We start from the raw sequence: 26,148 nt of genomic DNA on the forward strand, positions 1-26,148 counted from the left end.
TATCCAATAATAATAATAATAGCTTTTAAGTCTTGATACCATCAATATCATATCCAGCTAATTATGGCTATTTCCGTCCTCTCAACGACATGCTTTGTATAGTTCCATGACCCATGCTCAGGTTGCGTAGAGCTGAAGCAAAACTTATACACACACAGGAATGAAAACTACAGGTAGATAACATCGTAAAATTAAAAAGTCATCTTTGTATTTTTACCCAAAAAAACATTTAAAAAAACCCCATGAGGTTCGATAATTGGATAGTGTATCATAAGATCCAAACTTTTAAAAACTAGATAAATTTAGATAATAATGTTAATGTGCAAAAGATTAGCATCGCGGAGATTGCTGATTGTTTGACATACTACATTACACTTGGCTCACCTGGTTAATTATTGTGACATGCTTAACCAGCCACAATTATGATCATATCTTTATCAATGTTTGCATTGTGTAGTCCAAGAGACCAGTTGCCCCACAAACATTCTGAGTCCTTCATCAAAATAACAACTCTTTTAGTGTATACAAATTATTGAAGAACGCACAAACTAGATGACCCCAAACTGTAAAAGTTGGTTGGGTGGGGTGGTTATAAAAAGCCCTCTGTTATCCAGGTTCCTCCTGGCTTGATGAATAAAGTTGTGTTCACATTGGGATTAGTAACCATAGTTAACTTTGAATACCATACCTATTCACTTGATTTATGTTGTTGGTAAAAAGTGGGATCTTGAATCTTGATCTAAGGATTCAGTTAGAGGGTTTGCTTCTACTTCTGTTATTTCATCCCATCTTCATTAACACAGTGCATAACAGTAGAGCATAAAACTCCATTTCTTTTAACATGTTATGTCACAGAATTGAAAACATGAACAATAAATGTAAATTCTTGATATTTTGTATCTGTTCAAAGCAATGCCACTGAGATTCAGATCGTATTATGCAATAGGTTAAAGATTTCTAACAGTCTTCCACACTGATTTAACCCATTTGATTCCTTAAATTATACCTGGGACTGTTCCTTTAACATGATTACATGCAACTCTTGGGTATATATCTTATATTTGTGAAATCTAAGCTGTTGTGACCAACTAGTGGGTATATATCTTTTATTCGTGAAATGTTCCAACTTATCTAAGCGGTTGTAAGCAACTCATGGGTATATATCTTATATTTGTGAAATGTTCCAACTTATCTAAGCGCTGTTGGTATAAATCTTATGCTCCACGAGTTGCCAAACTTATCTGACTTGAAATAATCTTTTGTGTTGATCATGCACTCGTGATGCACCACTTAAATGTGTTTTCTCATTATCTTGCAACGTGGCATGTGCACTAATTTGTGTAGAAAACGACCCCAATGTTTATAAAATCATATCAGAGAAAGTGACTGGATCGATTTATTGTCGAAATTTATATGCTAGATTACCCAGCCTTGAGGTGAATCACAAGCAAATTTCAACCTTCTTCCATAAAGAGTAATTTATATATTTTTTTTTGTTTGTGACATCCTCTTCTTTATGCTTTATTTACAAGAATGAAAGCCAAAATGGCAGAAACTTCCCGAACCTGTCAAATTGAAATATATATATACACAAAGACCTTAAAGAGGCAATGTGCTCTGAATCAAATAAAAAAATAAATTCATGTATATTTAGCCATGACCTTGTATGTAACCAGAGCTTTGGTAGGAAACTGGAGCCACCCAGAAAATGTTGTGGATGGAATATCACTGTTGGCTGAGAAGAGCCTTCAAGGACTTCCAATGTTTATACTATTTGCATAAAGGATGGGCATCACAAGATTAATTGTAAACAGAATTCGTCTTAAAGAACAAAAATTAATAATCTCTGATCTTTAAGTGTTTTCGATTGTCTTAAAAAAACTGTCAGTGAGTTCTGTTGTCTTAAAAAACTGTCCGTGTTTTCGATTGTTTTAAAAACTGTCAGTGTTTTCAATTGTTTTAAAGACTGTCAGTGTTTTTGATTGCTTTAAAAACTGTCAGTGTTTTACCGTGTGGTGATTGTTTTAGTCAGTGTTCAATTTATATCTGCGATATTGTCGATTTTAGCATTAGATTATGTGTGCACATGATGTCAAAGTGTCGTTAAGCAACGCTCATTGGTGGAATGATGGTGTTATATCATCATCGCCATCATCATCATCATCATCAGATCATCTTTAAGTTGAGCTGTTTTATATTAATATGTACAGCTTTTTATTTTTCAGATTATTTCAAGTGGAAGAATGGAAACCATCTTTCAGCAGATAGTGAGTACATTTATTTAATTCACTTGACTCATAGAAAAATATACTTATCGCGATTCAAGAATTGACACAGAGAAATGCACACTTATCGCCTTTTCAGTTGCAAAAAAAGTTGTAAATGTTTACACTGTTGATATCAGCACTTGAATAAAGACCAAACAACCTGAAATATAAGACAAGCTATAGTATGTCAACTTCTATTTAGGGGAATTGCTTGTCAAATCAGATACATTCAAAACGAAAAAAATAATTTACCTTTTCTTAATCATTTTAAATACAATCCTTGAAATCTGAAACTCCTTTACAGTAAAATTCACACCCATGTGATGCGTATGGAACAGTATATTACAATTTAATTGTTAACATTTTTACACACCCATATTGTTGTTACTAATGTCTGTCCGTCCATCAGCCATGCTGGCTTGTAGTGGCTCCAGTTTATAACGTTTATTTTTAACTCGAACAGTGATCAATTGATTACCGGTACATGTTTTTTTTCTGTTGGGAGGATATAGAGTCTTATCATAAATTCCTTGTGATACTATTTAGTTTGTCTCATACTTTTCACCATATGTCTGGCGCAATATAGCCCGGTTGGAGCTGACGTGCCATAAAACCACATTTCATTTCATTTATAATGATTTATTATTGATAATAACTTCATGAGTTGTTGCCCTTGATCAGTATTAAGTGTCTTGTAAGTGCTCATATTACCTACTAACGAAAAATGTGACAACTTTTATGAGCTACTGATTTGCTGGCAGCCTACCTTTGTCTACTTTATCTTCCGATCTAATAACATCTTCAGCAAAATAATGCATTATCTGAAAATGAGAAACAAATATTTTCGACAATAAATTGCCCACTGTAGCTCCTAAAATTAGTACTGCAAACGATATTGCTCTGAATAGATTAATGATTAGACCTCTTGGATTTGGGTAAAAAAATGAAATAGATTTTATTAAAGTTTGTGTTGATTTGATTTGATCTATCTTCATTCAAATTTTAGGACCATGGCTAGAGCCAATGTTGAACTATTAACAAATTTTCTGTCGACAGTTAAAGCATAAAACAAAACTAAGATTACCGGGTTACTAAAGAAACTGACTTCAGCTTAATTTTTCAAAAATGAATATTTGATCATATAGATTTTGTCCCATCATGACCTTAGGTTTTTCATTCCATCCAAAAGACTAGACACATAATTCCAGGTCAGTTGTGTAGTTCTAGGGAGGAGAAATTGGCATGGAGAGTGGTGTATCTTTTATGTGCATAGAAACACGTACATAGGACCTCGTTTTTGTCCCATCTAAACAACGAGGCAATATTATACTTGTTAATAAATTGGGACTCGCAAAAACGCAGTTTTAATCAATGGATCTGGACGTCAGCATTATAGTGGAATCTCAGTATATGCTGTTGTTAGAAGTTACAAATGCACTTCAATTTGGTCCTAATGTAGAAAAATCCTGTCACATTTAAGACAAGAAAATCAATACGCGGTAATCAGTAACATACTTGACAACAGGGAATAAGGCGAAATTAAATAGGTATCATTTTCACTGCACCTATGCGCAGCTGCCAAATTTCATGGTCAGAGGTTTGGTGACATTTTATGTCATCATCTAACTCGTCAACAAAAGCTGAATTCTGTCATTTGATTTCCTGATCGCAGACATTAGGATAGAATAGCTTCTTTATGGTGACGTTGAACAAGAACAAATCTTATAAGAGTTCTTCACGTAATCTTAGTCATTAGTACTTGCAGTACGCTGAAGGCATTGCCAGATTATTCGGATGAAAGCCAAGTGCTTTAGAAGATCTGCAATCAGTTTCCGATCAATACACTGGGCTATTATCTATGACATTCTGCGCGTTTTATAAAACCTAATATCTCCGTGACATACATTGCCGATTTGTAAGACTTGTTGTATTTATATCTGTTGTTCTCATTTAAAGACATTGAACTCATTACATTATTGTGTAAATGACATCCAGAGGGCATTTATATAATTTCAAAAAGGTCGCCTAAACCAATTTTAAAAGTTACAATATAACACTTAAAGTAATTTCTTCAGTGTTTGAAATAAGAAAATTTTAAAAGGTTCATCATGACCCACAAGACGATTAAGATGGAAACCACAACCCCCCATAAAAACCATATTAAAATTAGATTGAAATGATTCGACGTGGGAAGATTAAAAGTTAATAATATATAAAGTGTTGTCAATGATACCTGATTAATGTCACCTCAGTTCTTTATTTAAAGCATTATAGATTTAGCAGTTAAATATGCATTATGTACGAGCTAAATCTGCCTATTGCACGTCTTTATTTTGGCTTCAAGACATTTTTTCATATGGCAAGCCCATAATCAACTCTCAAGACTATCAGATAGCCAAGGTTTAAATGGATTTGAACATCCGCAAGATTTAAAATTTAATTGACAATCGAGGCTAAGTGTCTGTTGTCAAGTACAGTTGCTACGATAATAAATCTATGTTAAATCTTTAATAATCTATTCATGTGGGGGGGGGGGCGAATGGTTAGCACGTGCGCGCTGTATCATAAGGTCTGTCATTGAGTCAACTGACATGGTTTTGATTCCTCGGTTGTACGTGACAAGGAGTAGGGAATTATTGAAATAAAATTGAACCATGTGTTAGTTCCGAAATGACCTAGTTTGTGTCAAGTGGACGTTAAACCCCATTTCTCTCTCTCTTTCTCTCTCTCTCTATTCATGTGATAAAAATGAAGGGATCTTTTAGTTCGATTACTTTAAAGTAACGGATGTAAAATTGTATGAATCTTATTCATATTACACTGGACTTAAAGTTAAGTGGCATCATTACCTATTGGCATGTCTTCTGATTTCAAGCAGTGAGAATGCAACGATTCTGGACAATACAATTGGTGGCATTGGTGGATGTTAGAAGCTTTTATAAATTTTTGTTGTTATCTCATGGTTTGGTGGAGAATTTGAATAAAAGATCTGGAATAATTTAAAGCACGTCTTGCAATTCCGGTAACATTTTTAAAAAAGTTCTTGAAAAGAAATAAACAACACACTTTTGTAGAAAAGGCTTAATAAGAAAGTTTGAAACTTTCTGAAAAGTCTAATAGTTCTTCTGTTGAAACACAAGACAACCTTGCAAAAATTGTAGGATATTTGGGGGTTAGGATCGAAGACTCGCTACAATTATACTTGAAAAGGTATTAGGTGAAATCTTTCAGAATGAATTATATGTATCCTGAATCTTGGGATAGAAGACCATTGCCATAGGCAGATCTTTTAGAACTACAGTAACTCTACAGTAACTTACGAGGATTTTTGACAAGAAAGTCAACTTTTCTGAAAAAAATCACCCATATCGGGTGAATCTGGCCAAGAGTTCACAAAACAATCTCAGACTTAAAGAATTTACTCAAAATTGTTCATCTTATTTTAACTAAGATATAGCCCTTTTTAAAACTTTTGTTGTTTTAAATACATCAATAAGAAACTATGTGCAAAGTTTTGTGTTTCTGAATCAAAGATATTTCTCATAAACAGTGATTGAAAGTTGTGTAAATTCTTGAACTTAAGTCTGAGAATGCTTTGTGAACTCGGGACCTGGTTATCAGTTCAATAAGAAGTAAATCTTTGTCTAAAAGTTCCTGCCCCCAGTATTAATCCCACTTAATTAAAAAATCTATTCATAAAATTTTAAGCTAAATATTTTACGAATGCAGGCCTGTACCTATATGGAAAGATTATTAGAGTTTAGATGAAATGAAAAAAAAGTTCTGAATAAGCACATTAGAGTTTGAATGGAATGAAAATTAATGTTCTGTGAATGAAATTAAAATTAATATTCTCTAAAAGAAAATGAATGCTCTCTGAATGAAAAGAAAATCAAACATCAAATTTGGAAATAAAATGAAAGTTTATATAAATGAAATGAAACTTATGATGTTCAAGTTTGGAATGAAAAATCAAAGTTCGGAACAGAAGATTTGTTATATGGTTGTTATATCCATTAACAGTTTTAACTAAACATTTTCATAATTTCTTCATCAAGTTCAACTCAATTTAAAATTCATATCATGATTAAAAAGTATTGATATGTTTTAAATAGGGGGGCGTTATAAATACGGGTAATTAAAGACAGCAGATTGATCATGGTGGGCGATACCCAGACTCACAGATGTAACTTGACTTGGTCATGGCTCATCTACATTCAAGTTTGATAATTCTTGATCTATTTCACCCTGTCTGACCCCAATACATACAAACTTCAGCACAAACAGTAATTTATAGCTTGCAGCAGGCAATACGCATTTGGAAACAGACACAACACAAATTGAAACCAGCTGCTTCTGTCTGGCTGCATATTGTTGTTATCTCATACTCAGTGTATTATTGAAGCAGTTTAACCTAGATAAAAGATGCATGCAGCATGCATGATGACTAGAGATGTTTTTAAAGATAGACTTGGCTCATTTTACGGCAGCTATAACCCAGTTTCCTTTATACATGTATTAAGGTTCTGTTCACATTGCAAAAATAGTTCTGTTTGTGGAAGTAATCCCTAAGTTCGATAAGTAGCCTGTAGAAATTTTCAGGTTGATATGCATATGGTAAATTGTAGAATTATTTCCTTAATATTCAGGAAATAACGTAATGCGAATGAACACAAAAAGGATTGAAACAAAATTCTCATGTTGGTATCCTTAGACCATCGGAGTTGTCAAGGTATCACTTGGATAACTCACGTAACCACCATAGCAATATCATCTTAAATAGATTTGCCGTAAACTCACAAGTTCACAATTAAATTTACTGAATTTGATTTGGTAATGTGAACACAGATTATGTTCGCTTTTAAGTTGCAGTAAACCTATGTCAACACGGCTTTAGAGTTCATGTTTCTCAAAACTCTTTAGGCAGCCGAACAACTTGCAATAATCATTTAGAGATATGCATTACATAATGCATTTATGATGGGCTTACACTATTAAAGCCACTAGCATATTGCTATATATTCGATTACATCAATACTCGTAAAGAGAGATATTTTAACATTATACACAAAACCTGATACCTAAACTTCTTACAGTCACTGATCCTCTCTTGCATATTTTGAATAATATCTAATTTTTACATTAAAATATACTCAAACGGATTATTTAAACGAGTAAAAGATAATCTCGCAACAAGAATTCGGTCGGATTTTCATGTGTTTGTAAATGCTGAGTATTTTTTCAAATGATATTCCTTTTAGATATTCAACTTTGAAAATATTGAAGTTTACAATGGATTAAAAATTCCTCAAACGATGATCAGTGGCTTTAATATTTGTATGCACGGCACCAAATATAGGTTACAGAATTCTTATAAAATAGAAAGTAAAGGATCCCCTAACCCAAGAAGAACAGAGGCTAGTGTAGATTTAGGTGAGATCTAATGATAACCTTTCGGTCTTTAATCAACCTTCATCAGATACATGGTCAGTTAAAGACCGAAACTAGCCTCTGTTCTTCTTAGGTTAGGGGATTCTTTACTTACTTATCCTTAGATTTCTTACTGATCCGTCAAGCGTCTTCAGATCCTCAAGAAGACAGTTACCACATAGAACCCTTCTACCCATCTCACCGCTTAGTTTTTAGAAGTTTTTCTCCGGTCTACGGCTTCATCTTATGTAATATTCAGTGGCAATTGAAAAAGATAAAAGATAGAATATTTATTTTAGGGCTGTATATTTTAGTAAGTACATCAGAGCTATAACAAGAGCTATAATGAGAGTTTGAATCCTTCTTAGTGGGGAAAAAAACACCTGATCAAATTATAACAAAACAAAAATATCAACGGTGGATTATCTCCCTGCTTGAATTGAGTTGGATTAAAACAAGATTTTATCCAACACTTATGAGTGGCATGTATTTTTTTTAATAATAGATATACCTATCGAAATAACTTTCTAGTATATTGGCAAAGATTTTGGAAGAAGACTGGCTTGTCGAAAGCTCAATTTTAACTGAATATGTTGTTCGTTTGATGTAACCTGACAAGATAAAATGTATATAATCATAAATGTATGATCTAATATACTATCCTGACTTGTAACATGTTTTTCATTTATATGATTAAGTGACAGCTCTTCAAGTAGTTGGCTGAAAGTTGATCCATGTAACTATATTAAATTAATCGTTTAATTTCTTCAGCAGCCGTGATTTTTTTTTTTTTTTTTTTTTTAGTGTTGCAACTAACTCTTTGATAGGTGAAAGGTTTAAAAGGATATGATCATAAATTAAAAATGAAGTAATATCTCGTTATATCTTCATTTATTTTAACGAGATTTTAAATGATTAAAAATTAGAGAGTTAATATCGGGAAATTTATCCAACATTTGATAGTTCTCGTAAGAATGATGGTCTGTTCGTAAGGATGGGAAAAGTTTAAACTTATTACTAGCCTAGAGAAGATGGGCGTACACCATGCATTGGGCTACGAGAGAAATTTGACCCAGAGGGTAGTTTTTCTGCCTACCAGTACTCTTCATCAAATTCCAACTGTCAAGTGTTGTTTTGTGCGCATGCCAATGAGAACTCGGCTGGACCTCAGTTTTTGTCCCATCCGAATGACTAGATGTCTTCTTTTCCTTGCAAGGCCTTTCCTGCACCACTGATATGGGGAAACCATGCTGGAAAATCCTGAGGATCGGGAAATACCCTGTTCTGTGCATCTATGACATTAAGAACGTCTTTTCTTTTGCAATGTTGCTGTTGAATATAAATGAATATATACAAGGAAGTAAAAAATGTAAGCATGTCATGTCCCACTAGATAAAAACTTGATCGCTACGCTACTGAGAATACATAAACTACTAACCTGTGTAATCCACTGATCCAGATCATCAAGTTGAAAAATATATTGATTATTGGTGGAGTGGTTATAAAAATAGACCTGATTATCAAGAACACTCCGTGGATTGAATTAATAGTAATTTCTAATAGTACTTGAAGCAGGTGAAAATGGATGGACAACAATTTGAATGGTATATTATTTGATCTTTAGCCCTAGTGCATCATGCAGTCAAGTTAAAATTAATTGATTACAAATTTAATTTGATTGTAAATCATTCAAAATTTAAAGGGATAAGAATGTAAGCATGTCATGTCCCACTAGATAAAAACTTGATCGCTACGCTACTGAGAATACATAAACTACTAACCTGTGTAATCCACTGATCCAGATCATCAAGTTGAAAAATATATTGATTATTGGTGGAGTGGTTATAAAAATAGACCTGATTATCAAGAACACTCCGTGGATTGAATTAATAGTAATTTCTAATAGTACTTGAAGCAGGTGAAAATGGATGGACAACAATTTGAATGGTATATTATTTGATCTTTAGCCCTAGTGCATCATGCAGTCAAGTTAAAATTAATTGATTACAAATTTAATTTGATTGTAAATCATTCAAAATTTAAAGGGATAAGAAAAATAACGTTTTTGAAGTGGGTGTAACTCTAATGGTTATGTTAACAAAAACAGATAAATGTGTCCATGTTGATTGTCATGTACAAATTGGTAGTCTGTTTTAAGAATCCCTTCAATTTCGAAGACATAATTTGACATTTAACAGAGTGCATCTTTTAAGTTAGCTTTATCGATTACTGTTTTAATTTAGATGTAATCATTAAAAATTGAAAGGGATAAAACTGTACCACAAGCAGTGAAGGAGCCACTGTGATAATTGTGCTGGTTGAGAAAGTTTCTGAGGACTTTCCAGCCTGGTTGCCTGCCAGTTGCCAGTTGTACAGAGCCTGGCAAAGCATCTAATCATTCAGATGCTATGAATAACCATTAAACATCCCCTGACAGTTGGAAATGGACAAGACCTTATGATCAAATGCACACGCGTTAACCATTCAGCCTCCCAACCCCTCAATAAGAGTAGGTCATACAAGTGCTAACAGAGTCAAATTTTCCTCATAGCACACTACATGTCATAGGCCTGTGATTCATTAGCACAGTCAGTGCAAAAAAGTAAGATGTTAAAACCTATTTCATTTACCGGGTATTCATTTAATTCTTGTCAGTTAACTTCTGTGTCTCTGATCATGTGTAAAGATCTCTACACTATTTGAATGTGCAATACTAGTGAGGAGAATTTTGCCAGGACAGTGGGATTTCTGTCCACTCTGCTATGAAATCCCACTATCTTTTACTCAATATATTGTTTGCTATATATCGTAATAACAACAAGAAATCTCTTGGGGTTATATGCTGCAAAGTTTGAAGAGATTATGTGTAATTTTCCAAGTCTTGAAACCATCAGTTTTCAATTAAGGAAGTTAGTCGACAGCCTCCATTGTACTGAGTTGTGCACATATGCAGTCTATTCAGTAGATTGTTCTATATTGTACAAAATGCAAATTTTGAATGCATTTATATAATGTTGACAAACCAGTAACAGTATGAGACTTAGTCTTGAATATGCTATGAAGGTGTATTGGACAGGTCTGGGCTAGAAATCTTAAAAATCAGCCTCAAATTTGTGTTTCGTATAAATGTTTAGGATGTTCACATTACAAGCGAGTTTGAAATATAATTAACATAACCTCAAAATTCAATCTAAGTCACTGATTATCATTTTGCTTTTTTTTCCTTAATTAAGAAAACAAAACCAAAATTTCATCTTCTGGATTGGATACAATCAGATAAAAACGAGGCCCATCAATAAATTTTACCCAACACTTATAGGTGGCATTGGCTTGTTAAAATGCAGAATTTAATGTTTTGAGATTTTTAACTACTTTCTAACTACTGAACGGAAACAAAATTCATTTTTAGACTGATATTCCTTTCAGAGATTCAGGATTCGGGGTACCTTAAGTGATGATCAGAAATTTTATATTATTATATTTTCATCCTTTAACTGATGTTTAGTAACTGCCTGTAGCTGTCTTAAGAAATAGAGATATATGAAGTAGAAAACATGTTTTAAGAAAAAAAAATTCAAATTTTTTAGTGATTATCTTATTACTGTGCGATACTTGATCTCTCATTTTTTAGCCAACGTTCCTAATCTGACTAAAAGTTTGCAAGCATATCAACTATCTTCTCGCTGAACCATAGGTGCGGATTTACCACAAGCCCAAAACATAGCACAATATTCCAAACATGATCAGCTAAGGTTGCTTGGAAATGTTCTAGTTTTGCCAATTAGTTGTCCTGACAAGCCAGAGGGTGGTAGAATTTCTGTTAAGGGGTGCCCAGCGTTGAAGGGAACACTATAGCCTGCATGATAAGTAAAACCAGATGCAGAAAGCAGTTCGCAATGGGAGGCCAATAATTAATCGCACCATACTAAATTACATAAACAGATAGTCGCATTTTCACATGCTATTTAGAAGCAGAAATATGTTCGTGCAACTTATTGATAAGATGTAAAATTTCTGATTAAGTTTAAATTATGATCTATCTATGTTTATTATTAGATTCTTTTTCAGAATTTCTTTCTTTTTTTTTAAGAATTAAATTGTGATACTTCACACTTATGAAGATTCATAAATATTATGAGTGGCTGTTTATTAAACATTTCAAATTTTTTCAAATCTATATTTAATGAACACTTTAACTTTATGACGAAACACTTGCCATATTTGTAAGTGTAATTATGTTCATTCCGCAATATATATAATTATTATTTTTACCCAACAACCATTATACTCACATTTTGCCTGTTAAAATTCTGAGTTATATATTTCCTTGCAAATATGTTAATTATTTTTTTACCTGGCTCAGAAATTATCAATGTTTTTGAATTAATATCATGTCACTTACAATATTTAACTGCAGAAGATTAAGAAATAAACTGGCTTTTACGAACATATCTAACCACTTAACATGTACTAAGTGCCTTTCGAGTAGGCCCACCTCCCGTAGTTTGAAGGATGGTACCAAGTGCTGCAATATTTTGCTGTGTTTTTAAGATACGATCATGCGTTATCGTGCTAGCTGTCTTCCTTGCTATCTAAAACCATTTAAGTTCTAAAACAACATGCATTTTTGCAAGGTTAGTAAAGTTAAAAAATTGTTTAGATCTTAAATGGAAGAATAAAGCCAAAGGAATGGTAAAGTCAACATGCATGTCCTAGGGAGAGAGTAAACAAAACACAGTAATAAGAAGATAAATGTGTATCTAATGAATATTTCACTGTAATATATTCACATGCACCAAATGTATGTTTAATTACTGAACGCACACATTTTGTGTTTATATACCGCTGTTTCACTCCCCTTGTTTCAATGTGATTAAACATTTACCAACATATCATTGCTGTATTGTTCCTGCCGACTTAGAAAAACTGTTTGAAAAATCTTTAACAGCAATTAACCTGGAATGTATTGTTTTACAATTGATGTATTTCTATTTTTGTAATAAGGGAAATGTGAGAAGTAAAATGAAATGAAATTGCATATAACATCTTATTTTTGTGAATGAACCAGGCTATAATGGTGATGGGTGTATGGCATGGAGTGTGCTATGAGGGAAAATTTGCCCGGACAGAGAGAGAGAGATGGGGTTTATTGTCCACTCGACACAAACTAGGTCATTTTGGGACTAACACATGGTTCATATTTATTTAAATAATTCGCTTGCGTGTAGGGATCTTTAGCTGTGGGAGTAAACCGGAGAACCCGGCTGGCGACCCTACTCCTTGTCACGCACAAGCGGGGGATCGAAACCATGTCACTTGACTCAATGACAGACCTTATGATTTGGCCACCCAACCCCGCCATTGAACCTGAGACCTCCTGGTTAGTGAGCCAGCACCATACAGAGGCATCAAGGCTCCCAGTAATACATGTAATCAGGGCCTAAAATAACGTGCTTTGGAGCAAGAACGTGCTTCGAAATAAAAACTCTGTGCCTTAAAAATATGAAAACCGTGCTCTGAAAAAGTGTAAGGTAGCGATGCCTCCTAACCCCTAATTCATGTTTCCTCTTGTAATCCAAATATTATCGTAACAAAAGTGGTGCGTTATCTTCATAGTGCTGAGTTCTAATGCAAAAAAAAAAAAGCTGCGCATAGCTAACTAAACTCCTATAGCGTCAGAATAGTCAACAGGAGGCTCCCCACCCTGGCCGGCGCTCGCGGGCGGTCGGCTTCCTGGACAAGGAATGCGTGCTACGAGAATTTAACCTTATTTTAGGCCCTGCATGTAATGGTTTATACTTTCCAATGTGTATCTTCACTTCTTTGAGTTTCATGCATAGTTCCACTGAGATATATTGACTGGATATACAAACTTGAAAAAAAAAAAAAATAACCCATTATATTATATGCTTTAAAAAAAAAAGAAAAAAAAGGGGGGGGGCAATATGGTTAAATTATAAATTTCAAAATTTAGCATGCTGAGTACCGGTATGTGAATTATTAAACTGAAGAAAAAAAAGAAGAAATTAATGAAGGTGTCAAAGCGCATCAAACTGATAGTTTAGTTCAAGACATGTGAGAAAGCTTGTCAACCTGCCTGTGAAATAACACTATGCGTTTTACGAATGCAGTGGAGTATCAAATAAAAATGAAGAATGACAATTACTATTGTTAAGTATTGCATGCCGAGTTGTTGACAATTGACAATGTTTGTATGCGTGTTTTAAATGATTGATAAGATTGATGAATTGCTACAATCCACATGCTGTTAGAAAATCTATGATAGGAAAAGAAATACTATTGAAATAAGATAATGATCCAATTTACAAACCAACAAATAATTTATCTTCTTTTTGCTCTATTTACAAGAATAATTATGGTATATTACACATGTTTTCTATTTATTCCATTTTCTTTGTTTAGTATTTTATTGGGAAGTTTATAATTCATTAGCCCAGTGGGTACGGAAAAGTTAAAACTGCATTTCATTCATCTTATGTGAACGTTCACCCATCGGTTTTGTTTCACGTGTAGTGCGATCTCTCACCACTTACTATATATTAAGCATCGTTTGAAAATGTTTAGTTATCCTCATTCCCATTTTAAGGATAATATTTAATTTTTCATGGCTTAATCCATGCTACAATGTTCTCACAATTATTATTTAATGTCTTATTACGGGGGGTTGGATGGCTGCATGGTTACGATTCCCTGGTTGTACGTGACAAGGAGTGGGATTGTCTGTCCAACCTCATGGGTTTTCTCTGGGTCCTCTGATATCCTCCCACTGCTAAAGACTCCTACGTGCGAAGCGAATTATTGAAATAAAATTGAACCATGTGTTAGTCCCAAAATGACCTAGTTTGTGTCTTGAATGTTAAACCCTCCCCCTCTCTCTCTCTCTCTCTCTTTTGCTCTCATGTTTTGATTAAGAAATCAAAATATCAGGGGTAGATAATCTACTGGCTTGGATTGAATCAGATTTTAAAAAAGCCCATCAAGCAATTTTAGCTGGCTGGATTGAACCATTTTTGGACTGGGTTGTTAAACACCATTTAAATTTGTGAAAACAAATTTCCTATGAAACAATTCTCATTCGTGCTGAAAAATAATCGAAGATATGTTTCATATCACAAAAAAATTTACATTTGCGATATCTAAATGCATATTTGCTGAAAGTTTCATTCTTATACTATCAAATTACACCACGTTATCAAATGCTATTAAAAGCTACGAAAATAAGTAATTGGTTTTGGAGAAAAAAGGAGTTGTATTGTTATTTTATGGTCATTACATTACCATTGAGTGATTAAATAAACAATAAATTTCCGAATGGCCACCATTTAGAAGAGAATCGATGACAATATTAATTGATTTCAAACAGCTACTGTTTCTTCCTATTTCGACTCCTTGATTTGATATGTGTGAGGCCAGTTTTACGCTGAAACGTAATTCCGTGAAGAATATGTACAATATGAGCCGTGCATGAAATTGGAAAAGTTTTGCGCAGATTAACAACATGGCCGCATGTGCATTCGCAATTTATTACCAGCATCTGTTGAGGTATGAAATACAATCAGATAACTGGGAGGAAAGAAACAATGCTAACAAACGTTGATATGCTTGATAGTGTTACCGCAAGACAGAAACCAACAAATTCTTACATTTCACAATTTGAGTTATATGCAGTTCATGTCATCAGATTCTCGACATATAGAAAAACGCGTAGATGCATGCTCAAGTACATGTTTCTCAGATCACTAACATTACACAAATCACTTGACTTTTTATCTTGATAATAAAAGTAAGATGGAGTTATTTTTCACAGTTTGGAAGTCATGCACACAGGGGAAAGATCTAAAAATGAAAACGGTGCATTTGGCCCATGTGTTCTTTTTAGAATTTGTTTGAATATGTTTCAATAAATGGAGTATCATTCTTTTCTTCTTGGTATATATATTATGCTCTTTTTTGGAGATAAATATTTTTTTCCCAGAAAAAAAAAAATCCAATGCAATGCTTGTTCTGTTTAAACATGGTTCATGCAGAAAAGTAAGGCACTGAACCCATTTGTATTTCATTTCTATTTGAAGGGCGGAGTTAATTAAAGCCGCTGATCATCATTTGCATATTTCGAACAGTATCTAATTGTTCGCGGGTAACTTGACACTCGATAAAATGTACTCAAATTGATTATTTAACATTTAATTAAGAAAAGAAACCCCAAATATTAACTCCATTATTACTACCTTATATATAATAAATCTGAAGTGACAGTGGAGGGCCTGACAAGGACAGCTGTCTAGTCATTCAGATGAGACAAAAAACCGAGGTTCTGTGTACACATTGGCATGCACGTAAAAGATCCCTTGACAGTTGGAATTCGATATAAGAGTAGGCCGTAGTGCCGCTGTCCGGGCAAAATTTCCCTCATAGCACACTGTATGGCGCATGCCCGTCTTCATTAGCCCTGTTCAGAGCAAAACAGTAGGATGTTAAACCCCATTTCGTTTCATTTCTGAAGTGACAGATCAAATTCCAATTTTTTTTTCTATTTAAGTTGAACCTCTTTTCTATTCAGCCATGGCAGGTCAAAATGATTTATCTTCTTTTTTCCCCCCCAGAAAGACAATTTGACATAAGATGCTGTTTTTATTTATTTATTACAATTATGTTATTTTAAGTACACTGGAATGTGTTGAACTGTGATCGGGAACTTGGAAAGTGATAAAGTTCTTTTATTTTTTTATTACAATTCTCAACTACTCTTAGCACCAAAATGAAATGGTAACACAAAGTTTATGCCAACATCAATTTTATGGAAGAAAGAATTCAGATGTAGAGACATTAATAACAATGATTTTACTTCAGTAAAAAAAAGAGTATGTTCTTTTCTGTTCTTAATTTATCGGAGATGATACATGGAAATGACTATTCACAAGTTGAGTTGATGGTTTTAAGTTTGGTTAGATTAAGTCAAACAAAATGACATTTGTGCTTTTATTTTTAATTATTTATTTATTTCCTATAGATACGACACATCTAAATGTCATGGGTTACATGGGGGGATGTGTAGTGATTTAGCGGACAATGCAGAAGAACTGCAGAATAAAACACAGAAACCCCTCCCGATACAAGAACATGGCATTGTGCGGTTTGTGCAGATGTTACCATTACAATCCATATGTTGATCCATGGTTTGTTTGGTTTTCTTGAAGAGACCTTTACACACTCAAAATAAAGATTTACCATGTGTTTGTCTCAAAAAGACATTAATGCACTATCTTTTTTGTTACATCCGATGAACTAGAAGATTTTTCCTTGCCAGGGCCTTTGTCCTGCAAAACTGACAATGGGAAACTGGTTACCGAGCGACGCTATTCTCACAGAGCTACTCGGTATTCAGAAATAGAAATTTGTTAGTCACCTGATAGAAATGAAGTAATAATTATTTGAGGTCATCCCATTCATTTAAACAAATTGTCCATGTAGTCCTTTAGGACTCTTCAGTTCAGTTTGTTAGTTTTGTTCAAATTAATTTGGTAGTACCCTTTCCAGAATATACCACCTCCCAAAGGGTGGCTTACAATACTTAATTTAAATTGACAATACTTCTAGTGTGGCGAGAGAGTTAAGTAGGTAGAGTACCTCTATTCTATATAATTGAATGTTTCTGTGTTCTGGCGTAAATGTGCACCTACAGTGCAATAGCAATTACCACCTTCGTAGGCTTGAGTGAGCTGGAAACCGAAAAGAAAAATTATTTCCTTTTAGCTGCAGTGAATGAATGAAACCTTAATTACATCATGTCAGTTATTGGATGACATTCAAGGCAATTATAGTATACACCAAGGCTAAACGTAATTGCGCCTAAGATGCAATAGCACAGGCTTTTTTTTTCTCCACTTGAGGAATTTCACAATAGTGGGTAAGAATTGAGCTAATGCTCGCCCCCATTTTATAGAACAATTATTGCGTTGACAGGTTCATGTAGGGAGACTGCATCTCCTACAGTGATTTATAGAAAAAATTAGCGACCTCTAACAGTGGAGTGCAATAAGTAGATGAAAAAAAACCTTAAAATTATTTTGAATTCTGTAAATGCTTTTTACAAATGTGGTTGAATTTTCTGGAACAATTGCTATTTATGAGTGGATTTTGTTAGACTTGATTTTTGAGGCATTGATTTATTTGAATCCAGTAAATAGTCAGTACAGTGGCCATTCATTGAGTTTTATGTGATTAAGTCGTCCCTGTTCTCATGTTTATAAATCTGTTTATTATAAAAGAAAATTACACCATCCATTTCATATACTTCCATAACAAGACAAACAGTCATCTTTTTTAATCATGAATAGAAAATGATATTCATACGATCCTCAGATTCACGTAGGAAGAAGAACCACTGGTGTTATTTTTCTGGAATTAAATCGTAAAAAACGTAGGAGTGTAGGAGGTATTACAATGAAGCAGGTGAAAGCATCAGGAAGCCTTGGTAACAGTGACTAAGACTGACTACTAATAGTATCTTCTTGATCAATGGCTACGAAAATACAACCTAAATTTGCATATTCATATGACCCATGATAATGATCATAAAACACAGGTTATATACAGGACTGTGAAACCTTTAATTTATTTCTACTCTTTAAATGCATCAAAAAACTTAACTCGTACTTTTCGCTTTAGTTGGTTTAAATTTGTAGAGAGATTTCGCTAATGACATTTTATTCACAAGAGAGAGAGCATTTATAGATTACACGGCACTTCAGTACGTCATATATCAGAATAGGTAATATTAAGTTTAAACAGGCAAGAAGAAAATTATGCGGTTGCCTTTTAATTGAGTATAATTTTGCGTTAAATATTATGGGTTCAGTATAAAATATTTAACTAGAGAACGACTTCTCTGATGTTGTACTCTGCAGTGATTTTATGCTAGAACTATAAATATGGCATTGATTTTTTTCCCACTCTCGTTTTTCGTGACCTAACCTGTCAGAGAAGAGTTTTTGATTTGATATTCGAAGGACACGTTTCACAATTTCTACAAATGCTTGGTTTTACAAGCAGAAGATTATTATAACAGGAACTCTGTATGTTGCCTGGAGAAAAATTTGTAACCGTTGGTGAAATGATTATTAGTTAGTCACAACGGAAGGTACACTTAACTCGTTGTGAGAGCATTGCTGTTATATTCGCTGAACTGAAAACAGAGATTTAACTGTAAAATGATTGTAGTTGATATCTTTTGAAAGTAATAAAGTATTCTATACTATTTCAATAACTTGACCATTTCAACGTGCCGTTGATCCTATTAGGATCAAACCTCTCTGATTTATGTAAGAAATGAACGTGTTGATATAATTTTATTCGATTTGTTTTGTGAATTGGATGGGTATCCATCTACATGTAAAAATTTTATGGAAAGATCCACCGTTGAAATATAACTTATTTATTGTTCAACAATTTATGTAGAGAATAAAACTTAAATTAGAAAACTGACTTCAGTTTTATCTTTTGAAATGGATGTCCCATTATGAATCAAAATAACAATTCTGAGCAACCCAATATATATCTTTCATATTTCCTTAAATTAGAGAACCGATGCATCCTGATAAACAGAAAATATGTCTACTACACATATTCTGGAGATAATTATTTTTATTAATATTTTCCAAAATAATTGAGAAAAAAAACCACACTAGAATTACAACTTTTGAAATATTGTATAAATAATGTAAACAAATATGGAATCAGAACATTTAAGAAAAATGATTTATTTTCTGATCATTGATGGTTTTTTTCTTTTTAAAAAAATACAATTATCACACATTATAACGGTTTTTTGGATACTCTTAGTCATGAATTTATTGTGTTTAAAAAAAATGGAGAAAATGTGTGATTTCCAGAAACAAGATGCTCATGACTTGTTTAATGAAAATTTTCACGAAAAAAATTGAAAAAATTACCAAAGCTTGCAATCCGCATTTCCATATGTAGTGCAAAAAAAAGAAGTAATTGAATTGACGGTAATGCAAGGGTATTCCCTAAAGTTCTATTAGTACTGGTGATTTCTTTAAATTATGAGTAAATAGCATGATTAAATTTTATAGCAAAATCGATAGAAACCGAGGGTGGAATTACTCTTTCTATTTTAGTGCATTCAAAACATTTTCTTTTCACATAAAGAACTGAGAGTAGTAAACTTTTATTTCTCAAGTGTTTACGGTTAAGGGTGTTTGATAGTGGGTTTGACATCTTATATTTAAGAGTTACTATCAACGTACAGTTTAAAAACTAATAAATTTGGACTTCCATTGTGGGTTAAATACTGTAAATACATCTTCAAATGGATACTTATTTGTAGTATGAATGGAACAATTATTGGCTTGTAACTTTAAGAATTGTCCAGTACTTCTGAAATTTCGAATGATTGGAAATATGAAGAGAAATCCATCTCTTACTTCAAAAGCAGGGGCCTTATTCATTGGCCAAATGTTAAAATCCTAGTACAAATTTGAACTCTTATTCTAAAATATAGGTCCATTGTTCCAAAAATATAATGTCATTGTTCCTAATATAGTGTCATTATTCCTAGTATAGTATCCCTGTTCCTAATATTGTTCCTAATATAGATAATATCATTGTTCCTAATATAGTATCATTGTTCCTAATATAGTACCATTTTTCCTAAAATCTAGTACCATTGTTCCTAATAGAGTAAAATTGTTAATGAAATAAAGTAAACATGTTCCTAATATAGTACCATTGTTCCTAATATAGTATCATTGTTCCTAATACAGTAAAATTATCACACATTATAACGGTTTTTTGGATACTCTTAGTCATGAATTTATTGTGTTTAAAAAAAATGGAGAAAATGTGTGATTTCCAGAAACAAGATGCTCATGACTTGTTTAATGAAAATTTTCACGAAAAAAATTGAAAAAATTACCAAAGCTTGCAATCCGCATTTCCATATGTAGTGCAAAAAAAAGAAGTAATTGAATTGACGGTAATGCAAGGGTATTCCCTAAAGTTCTATTAGTACTGGTGATTTCTTTAAATTATGAGTAAATAGCATGATTAAATTTTATAGCAAAATCGATAGAAACCGAGGGTGGAATTACTCTTTCTATTTTAGTGCATTCAAAACATTTTCTTTTCACATAAAGAACTGAGAGTAGTAAACTTTTATTTCTCAAGTGTTTACGGTTAAGGGTGTTTGATAGTGGGTTTGACATCTTATATTTAAGAGTTACTATCAACGTACAGTTTAAAAACTAATAAATTTGGACTTCCATTGTGGGTTAAATACTGTAAATACATCTTCAAATGGATACTTATTTGTAGTATGAATGGAACAATTATTGGCTTGTAACTTTAAGAATTGTCCAGTACTTCTGAAATTTCGAATGATTGGAAATATGAAGAGAAATCCATCTCTTACTTCAAAAGCAGGGGCCTTATTCATTGGCCAAATGTTAAAATCCTAGTACAAATTTGAACTCTTATTCTAAAATATAGGTCCATTGTTCCAAAAATATAATGTCATTGTTCCTAATATAGTGTCATTATTCCTAGTATAGTATCCCTGTTCCTAATATTGTTCCTAATATAGATAATATCATTGTTCCTAATATAGTATCATTGTTCCTAATATAGTACCATTTTTCCTAAAATCTAGTACCATTGTTCCTAATAGAGTAAAATTGTTAATGAAATAAAGTAAACATGTTCCTAATATAGTACCATTGTTCCTAATATAGTATCATTGTTCCTAATACAGTAAAATTGTTCTTAATGTAGTAACATTGTTCCTAAAATATGGTACTATTGTACATACTAGTTTTCATTTGAGAAGTTCACTATAGTAAAGAAGGATATACTCCAATTGTAACATTATATAGTGCAAAACTGTCAGCCACACAGGACATGTTAACAATAACTTACCTACTGTGTATATTGCACTTAAATTATTGGAAACAACATTAACAATTCATCTTTCATGGAGTCATTGACTGAAACTACATATTGCATACACAGTTAATTTGTATTTATGGGTTGTTCGATCTGCTTGATTTGTTTTGAATGGAAATGAATAACTTAATTGATTGTTAAATTGTATGTATGAGTTTTGATATCATTATATAATTATTGGCTGCAAACACAAAAAAACTTAATGGGAGATCGTTTTACAGTTATGTGTTTAATAAGCATTTTCAACTTGGCACAATCTGCAGTTATTGAAGTAAGTATGCATGATGTACTTTTCAAAGAATATGAAATTTGACATATTTGTACAATGCATAATAAAATGCTAGTGCATATGTTGGGTTTCGCTGACATAGGTACTTGAGATATATGAAGTAGTTTTGGTTAGATGAGTTTAAAACGTAGATCAATATTTCACAATGAATCATATAAAATAGATCTTAACTATTTAGCCGAAGGGTTGGAATTAACTGTGTGTCGCCTACTGTGAGATCTGAATGATGGTGTGTAACTTGTAGTTTCTAATTGTCCTATTAGAAAAATATACTTTCCTGTGATGTTAGGATATTAACTTTACTACCATTAAAATAAATAATGTTACAATAATATAGGGCATAAAAACAATGAATTGAATTAAGTTTAACGTGGTATTTTTTCTTTACTAATGGGCTAATGAAGAAGACGGGCATAGTCCATGAAGTGGGATATGAGGGAAACTTTGCCATGACAGTGGCACTACAGCTAACTTTTATTTTGATTTCTGTCAGGGAAGCGTTAACGTTTTGACAATTATGAACATAGGACTTTGGTTTTTCGATCTTAATGACCTTTCGATTCCCCGGTTGTACGTGAAAAGGAGTAGGGTCACCTGTCCAACCATGTGGATTTTCCCCGGGTCCTCCGGTTTCCCCCCACCGCTAAAGATCCCTACGCGCAAACAAATTATTGAATAAAATTATATGTTAGTCCTGAAATGGCCTAGTTTGTGTCGAGTGGACGTTAAATCCCATTTCTCTCTCTCCCCCCTAATGACCCTTTTTCTGGCCAGGACCTGCTCAAGAGAAATCTCAAGGACCTTACTCGGCTAACACCGCGATTGAACCAGGGATCCATCCCCATGCTGACTCAGTCACAATTAGAAAGGGTTTGACTGGAAGTATAATGGTTGTCCACAAAGGGTGTAGGTAATTTTCATTAATAAAGATAGAAGGGTGACACCTTTAGTAATAAGTCTGACAAACCTTCGAGTTACACACTGGCATATTGTTAACAATGCAGGGTGACATAACCCTGTGGTCATGGGATAAATGAAAGTAAAAATGTGTGGATTTTGGAATGGTTAACAGGCAAGTCAGTACCAGCTGGTGTCATTGTGCACCCGTCCCAGAAAACTTCAAAGGTAATTTTAATGGTTAAGAAAATTTTATATTGATTTTTCTTTAATATTGTGAATGGCTCTTAAAGCAAATTGGATAATTATTTGTATATGAATTATCAATATGTAATTAGTGTTTTTGTAACTTTTTGTGCTACTTGGTTAGTTGCTCATTAAATTATTGTCAGAAAAAAACTTGCTTAATTGAGAAAATTGTGACTGTCATAACACTTGAAAGTTTTAATCCTTACTGAAAAATGGTGTTTTTGATGGCAAGGTAATTTATTCATTGTATGAAACATAAAGTATTCTTCTTCATTAGAACTACAAGATAAAAAAAAGAGAATAAAACCAGATGAAAAAAATCTTTGTGCAGTGCTCTTGTGCAGGTTACATCACTCAATAAATAGTATTGATTTTTTTTCTGGAATGAAATAGGCCACCTTCCCTTGATGAAACAAGGCAGGTTATATCTCAACTCTAATGGCATCAATTTAAGCAAGTGGGGAAAGAACAAGTTCCAAAGGACATATTGCAATTCAATACATCCTTCTAGCCTCCATTAGGCCATGTCAATTTGTACATTCTCACATACCTCTAATTGGGTTGCACATCAAATTCTGAGATTTACTTTGATTACAAGCTGCGGTTAAAGAGAGGTCATAATAATATTTGTAATTTCAACCCATTTGGTGTATTTAGTGGCAGCCCATTTCGAACCCATCCCAACAGCAAGGCAAGAAATGATTATAACTGATTACAAGACTTCTTTGAAATTGCTATATCAAATAATATCCAAATGTGAAATTTAATGCTCAGGCCAAAATTGTGGCCATTATGATTTTGCCGTCTTACAACTGATAATGAACAGTGTAAATATAGTGTGAATATCCATTAGTTTAAATTGATGAATATTTTCAACATGTAACTTTATGATAAGCAATGTTGATTTTGGAGTGCACCATAAAAAAATATCTTTATTTCTAAGATGCATATATATCTCTTCATCTTGTGAATCGTTTCCCACACAAAATCAGACCTCTCTACACAAGTTATTCTTGCATAAGATACAACTTGATAAAAACAAATGTATTTCTGAACTTGTCTTACAGTAGCTGTAAATGTATAAAAAAATATTTTCAGAGACCTACCAGTGAGAATTTTTGTTCAAAATACAGTTTTGAGTTTTTGTTTCCTGACATCTGAGTTGATGTTGAGATTCTATGTCCATAGTGATTTTGAGAAAGCAGGATATGAATAACATGGGTTTGTCCTCCTTCCTGTCTGTCTGATCTTTTGGTACACAATAACTGCTTTTAGATAGAATGTTTAGCCTTATTGTTGACTGTTTATTCCATGCAATGATGTTGAGTTAGTGACGTGTCTTGTCCGCAGGGTTGTCTTTTGGGTTACCGGTTTCTTAACTTAGGTTGCGGGGACAGATCCAAATCATTAGGGTCTGCATATTTTGCATTGGTTAAACAAGCATATCTCATAAACAGTTAAACATATATTGTACACATTAACAGCCTATTGCTAACTAGATATTTCTCATAATTTGTGTGTTTCCTCTGAAAAAAATCTGACCTTGTTCACTATTACCAAGTGACATGGATGGAATGCCTGATAATATTTGTTATACATCTTATAATATGTACACTACAGGTATTTGGTTCTTTATTACCAATGACACAAAGATTGTCTGACCCTGTACTTTCCAAAACATGTTCAAGGGCACTGAATGTTGTTGACTGAGTTTTCATGTTTGCTTTTTGATTGTGATTTTTGAATTAGAAATCAAGATTAAAATAAACTGTCGGTGATGAACAGAATCTACAATAGCTTTTTACATATTGTTCAATTTCTTATGAAATTTGCAGCCTATAGGGTATTTAAACAAAAATAATAAATCTTTGCTAACAATGATGAAAGCTTGCTTCTAGATATTTGGATCAACTGCTTTTGTTGATGTTATTTTTTGTATGTGATATAATGTTTAAAAACGGAATATATCCTTTGGCAAATCATCTATTTTATTCATAGTTTATTATGGTTTTATTATATCAATGGATTATGGAGAATAAATCCTTTGTATAAATGGAATTATATTTATGTGTGCATAAATCCATGCTCGAGGCAAATTTAGGGTATGAAAATTGCAGAAGAAAGATTGTTGAAAATGACATTGTTTTTTTTTAATGACCTACCATTCTGCACCATCCAGACTAACTGAAAAAGGGAATATGCCTTGCAGTGTTCTGTGAGAATTGTCATGGGTTCTTTTACGTACACGCCGATGTGTACATGGGACCTTGATTTTTCATCAAGTTTTTATAACTAGACACTGTTCCTTGGTTGGACCTCCTTCCTGTACCACCGACAAGGGAAAACTACTCTGTAAAAGAGGAACTATTGTCAACAATGAGATCAAGCCCAAGACCCCCGGGCTCTGAATTTTTAAAACAATATTTGACGCTACGCTTATGAGTTTATGCACAGTCTAGTAATTTGTATAGGTCAACTAGCTAAAAATTAAAAAAAAAATCTTGTTCGTCTTTGAAATTGTTACAATATTTTGCATGTGTAGTTAGAACTTTCTTCAATGACATTATAAAACACATTAAAAATACCCCTCTAAAAGCTCTAAAAATTGTTTCCCACCTGAAATAATTATACATTCTCTGAAGCTCAGCTTATTTATGTTATTTTAAAAAAACAGTTAAAGGCACTTCAACCTTTCTAAATGACTTTTTAAGGTTTCAATTTTATTTGCAACTTTAAAAACCTGTACTATAGAGAGTTGTGAAACAATTTTCTACACATGCTCCGTTATCACTCTGCGTTAAAAGCATGTTACGTAAAAAGAAACTTCGGGGAAAATTGGGTTTCCTTAATTGGTCACTGCTGCACACTAGGTTAACGAATTTGGATAAATTGAATTGTGATTCTCCCTAAAGATAGGATTTATAGTGTAACTTTGCGATCGATATACTTTTTTTTAAAGATAAGGGAACAGGATTTGAAATATGATGAGATCCTGGATGTAATTTACACTCAGTTCCGTTTGGTGTTTGTCTT

The 26,148-nt window shown here is 33.1% G+C and overlaps 1 protein-coding gene and 1 long non-coding RNA gene across 13 annotated transcripts in view; one reads left to right on the top strand and one right to left on the bottom strand.

Annotated features, from left to right (window-relative positions):
- LOC126828583 (zinc finger protein rotund) overlaps window positions 1-26,148 on the top strand; it is a 191,782-nt gene that overhangs the window by 142,436 nt on the left and 23,198 nt on the right. For 6 of the 12 annotated variants that reach the window (XM_050558438.2, XM_050558440.2, XM_050558447.2 and 3 more), the window contains one exon: window positions 2,226-2,267. In XM_050558438.2, the coding sequence (XP_050414395.1) occupies window positions 2,226-2,267 (42 nt within the window). Of the gene's footprint in view, window positions 1-2,210; window positions 2,268-9,459; window positions 9,645-26,148 lie in introns of those variants that run through there. The other 6 variants (XM_050558436.2, XM_050558437.2, XM_050558439.2 and 3 more) reach the window with 2 other exon arrangements.
- Window positions 2,082-5,250, bottom strand: LOC126828585 (uncharacterized). Its single transcript, XR_007683156.2, has 3 exons — window positions 5,117-5,250; window positions 3,034-3,088; window positions 2,082-2,427 (listed from the first exon to the last, which is right to left on the bottom strand). It is a non-coding gene; the product is annotated as an uncharacterized LOC126828585 (long non-coding RNA).

Source organism: Patella vulgata, chromosome 7 (assembly GCF_932274485.2).
Source record: "Patella vulgata chromosome 7, xgPatVulg1.2, whole genome shotgun sequence".
NCBI classification, from domain to species: domain Eukaryota; kingdom Metazoa; phylum Mollusca; class Gastropoda; family Patellidae; genus Patella; species Patella vulgata.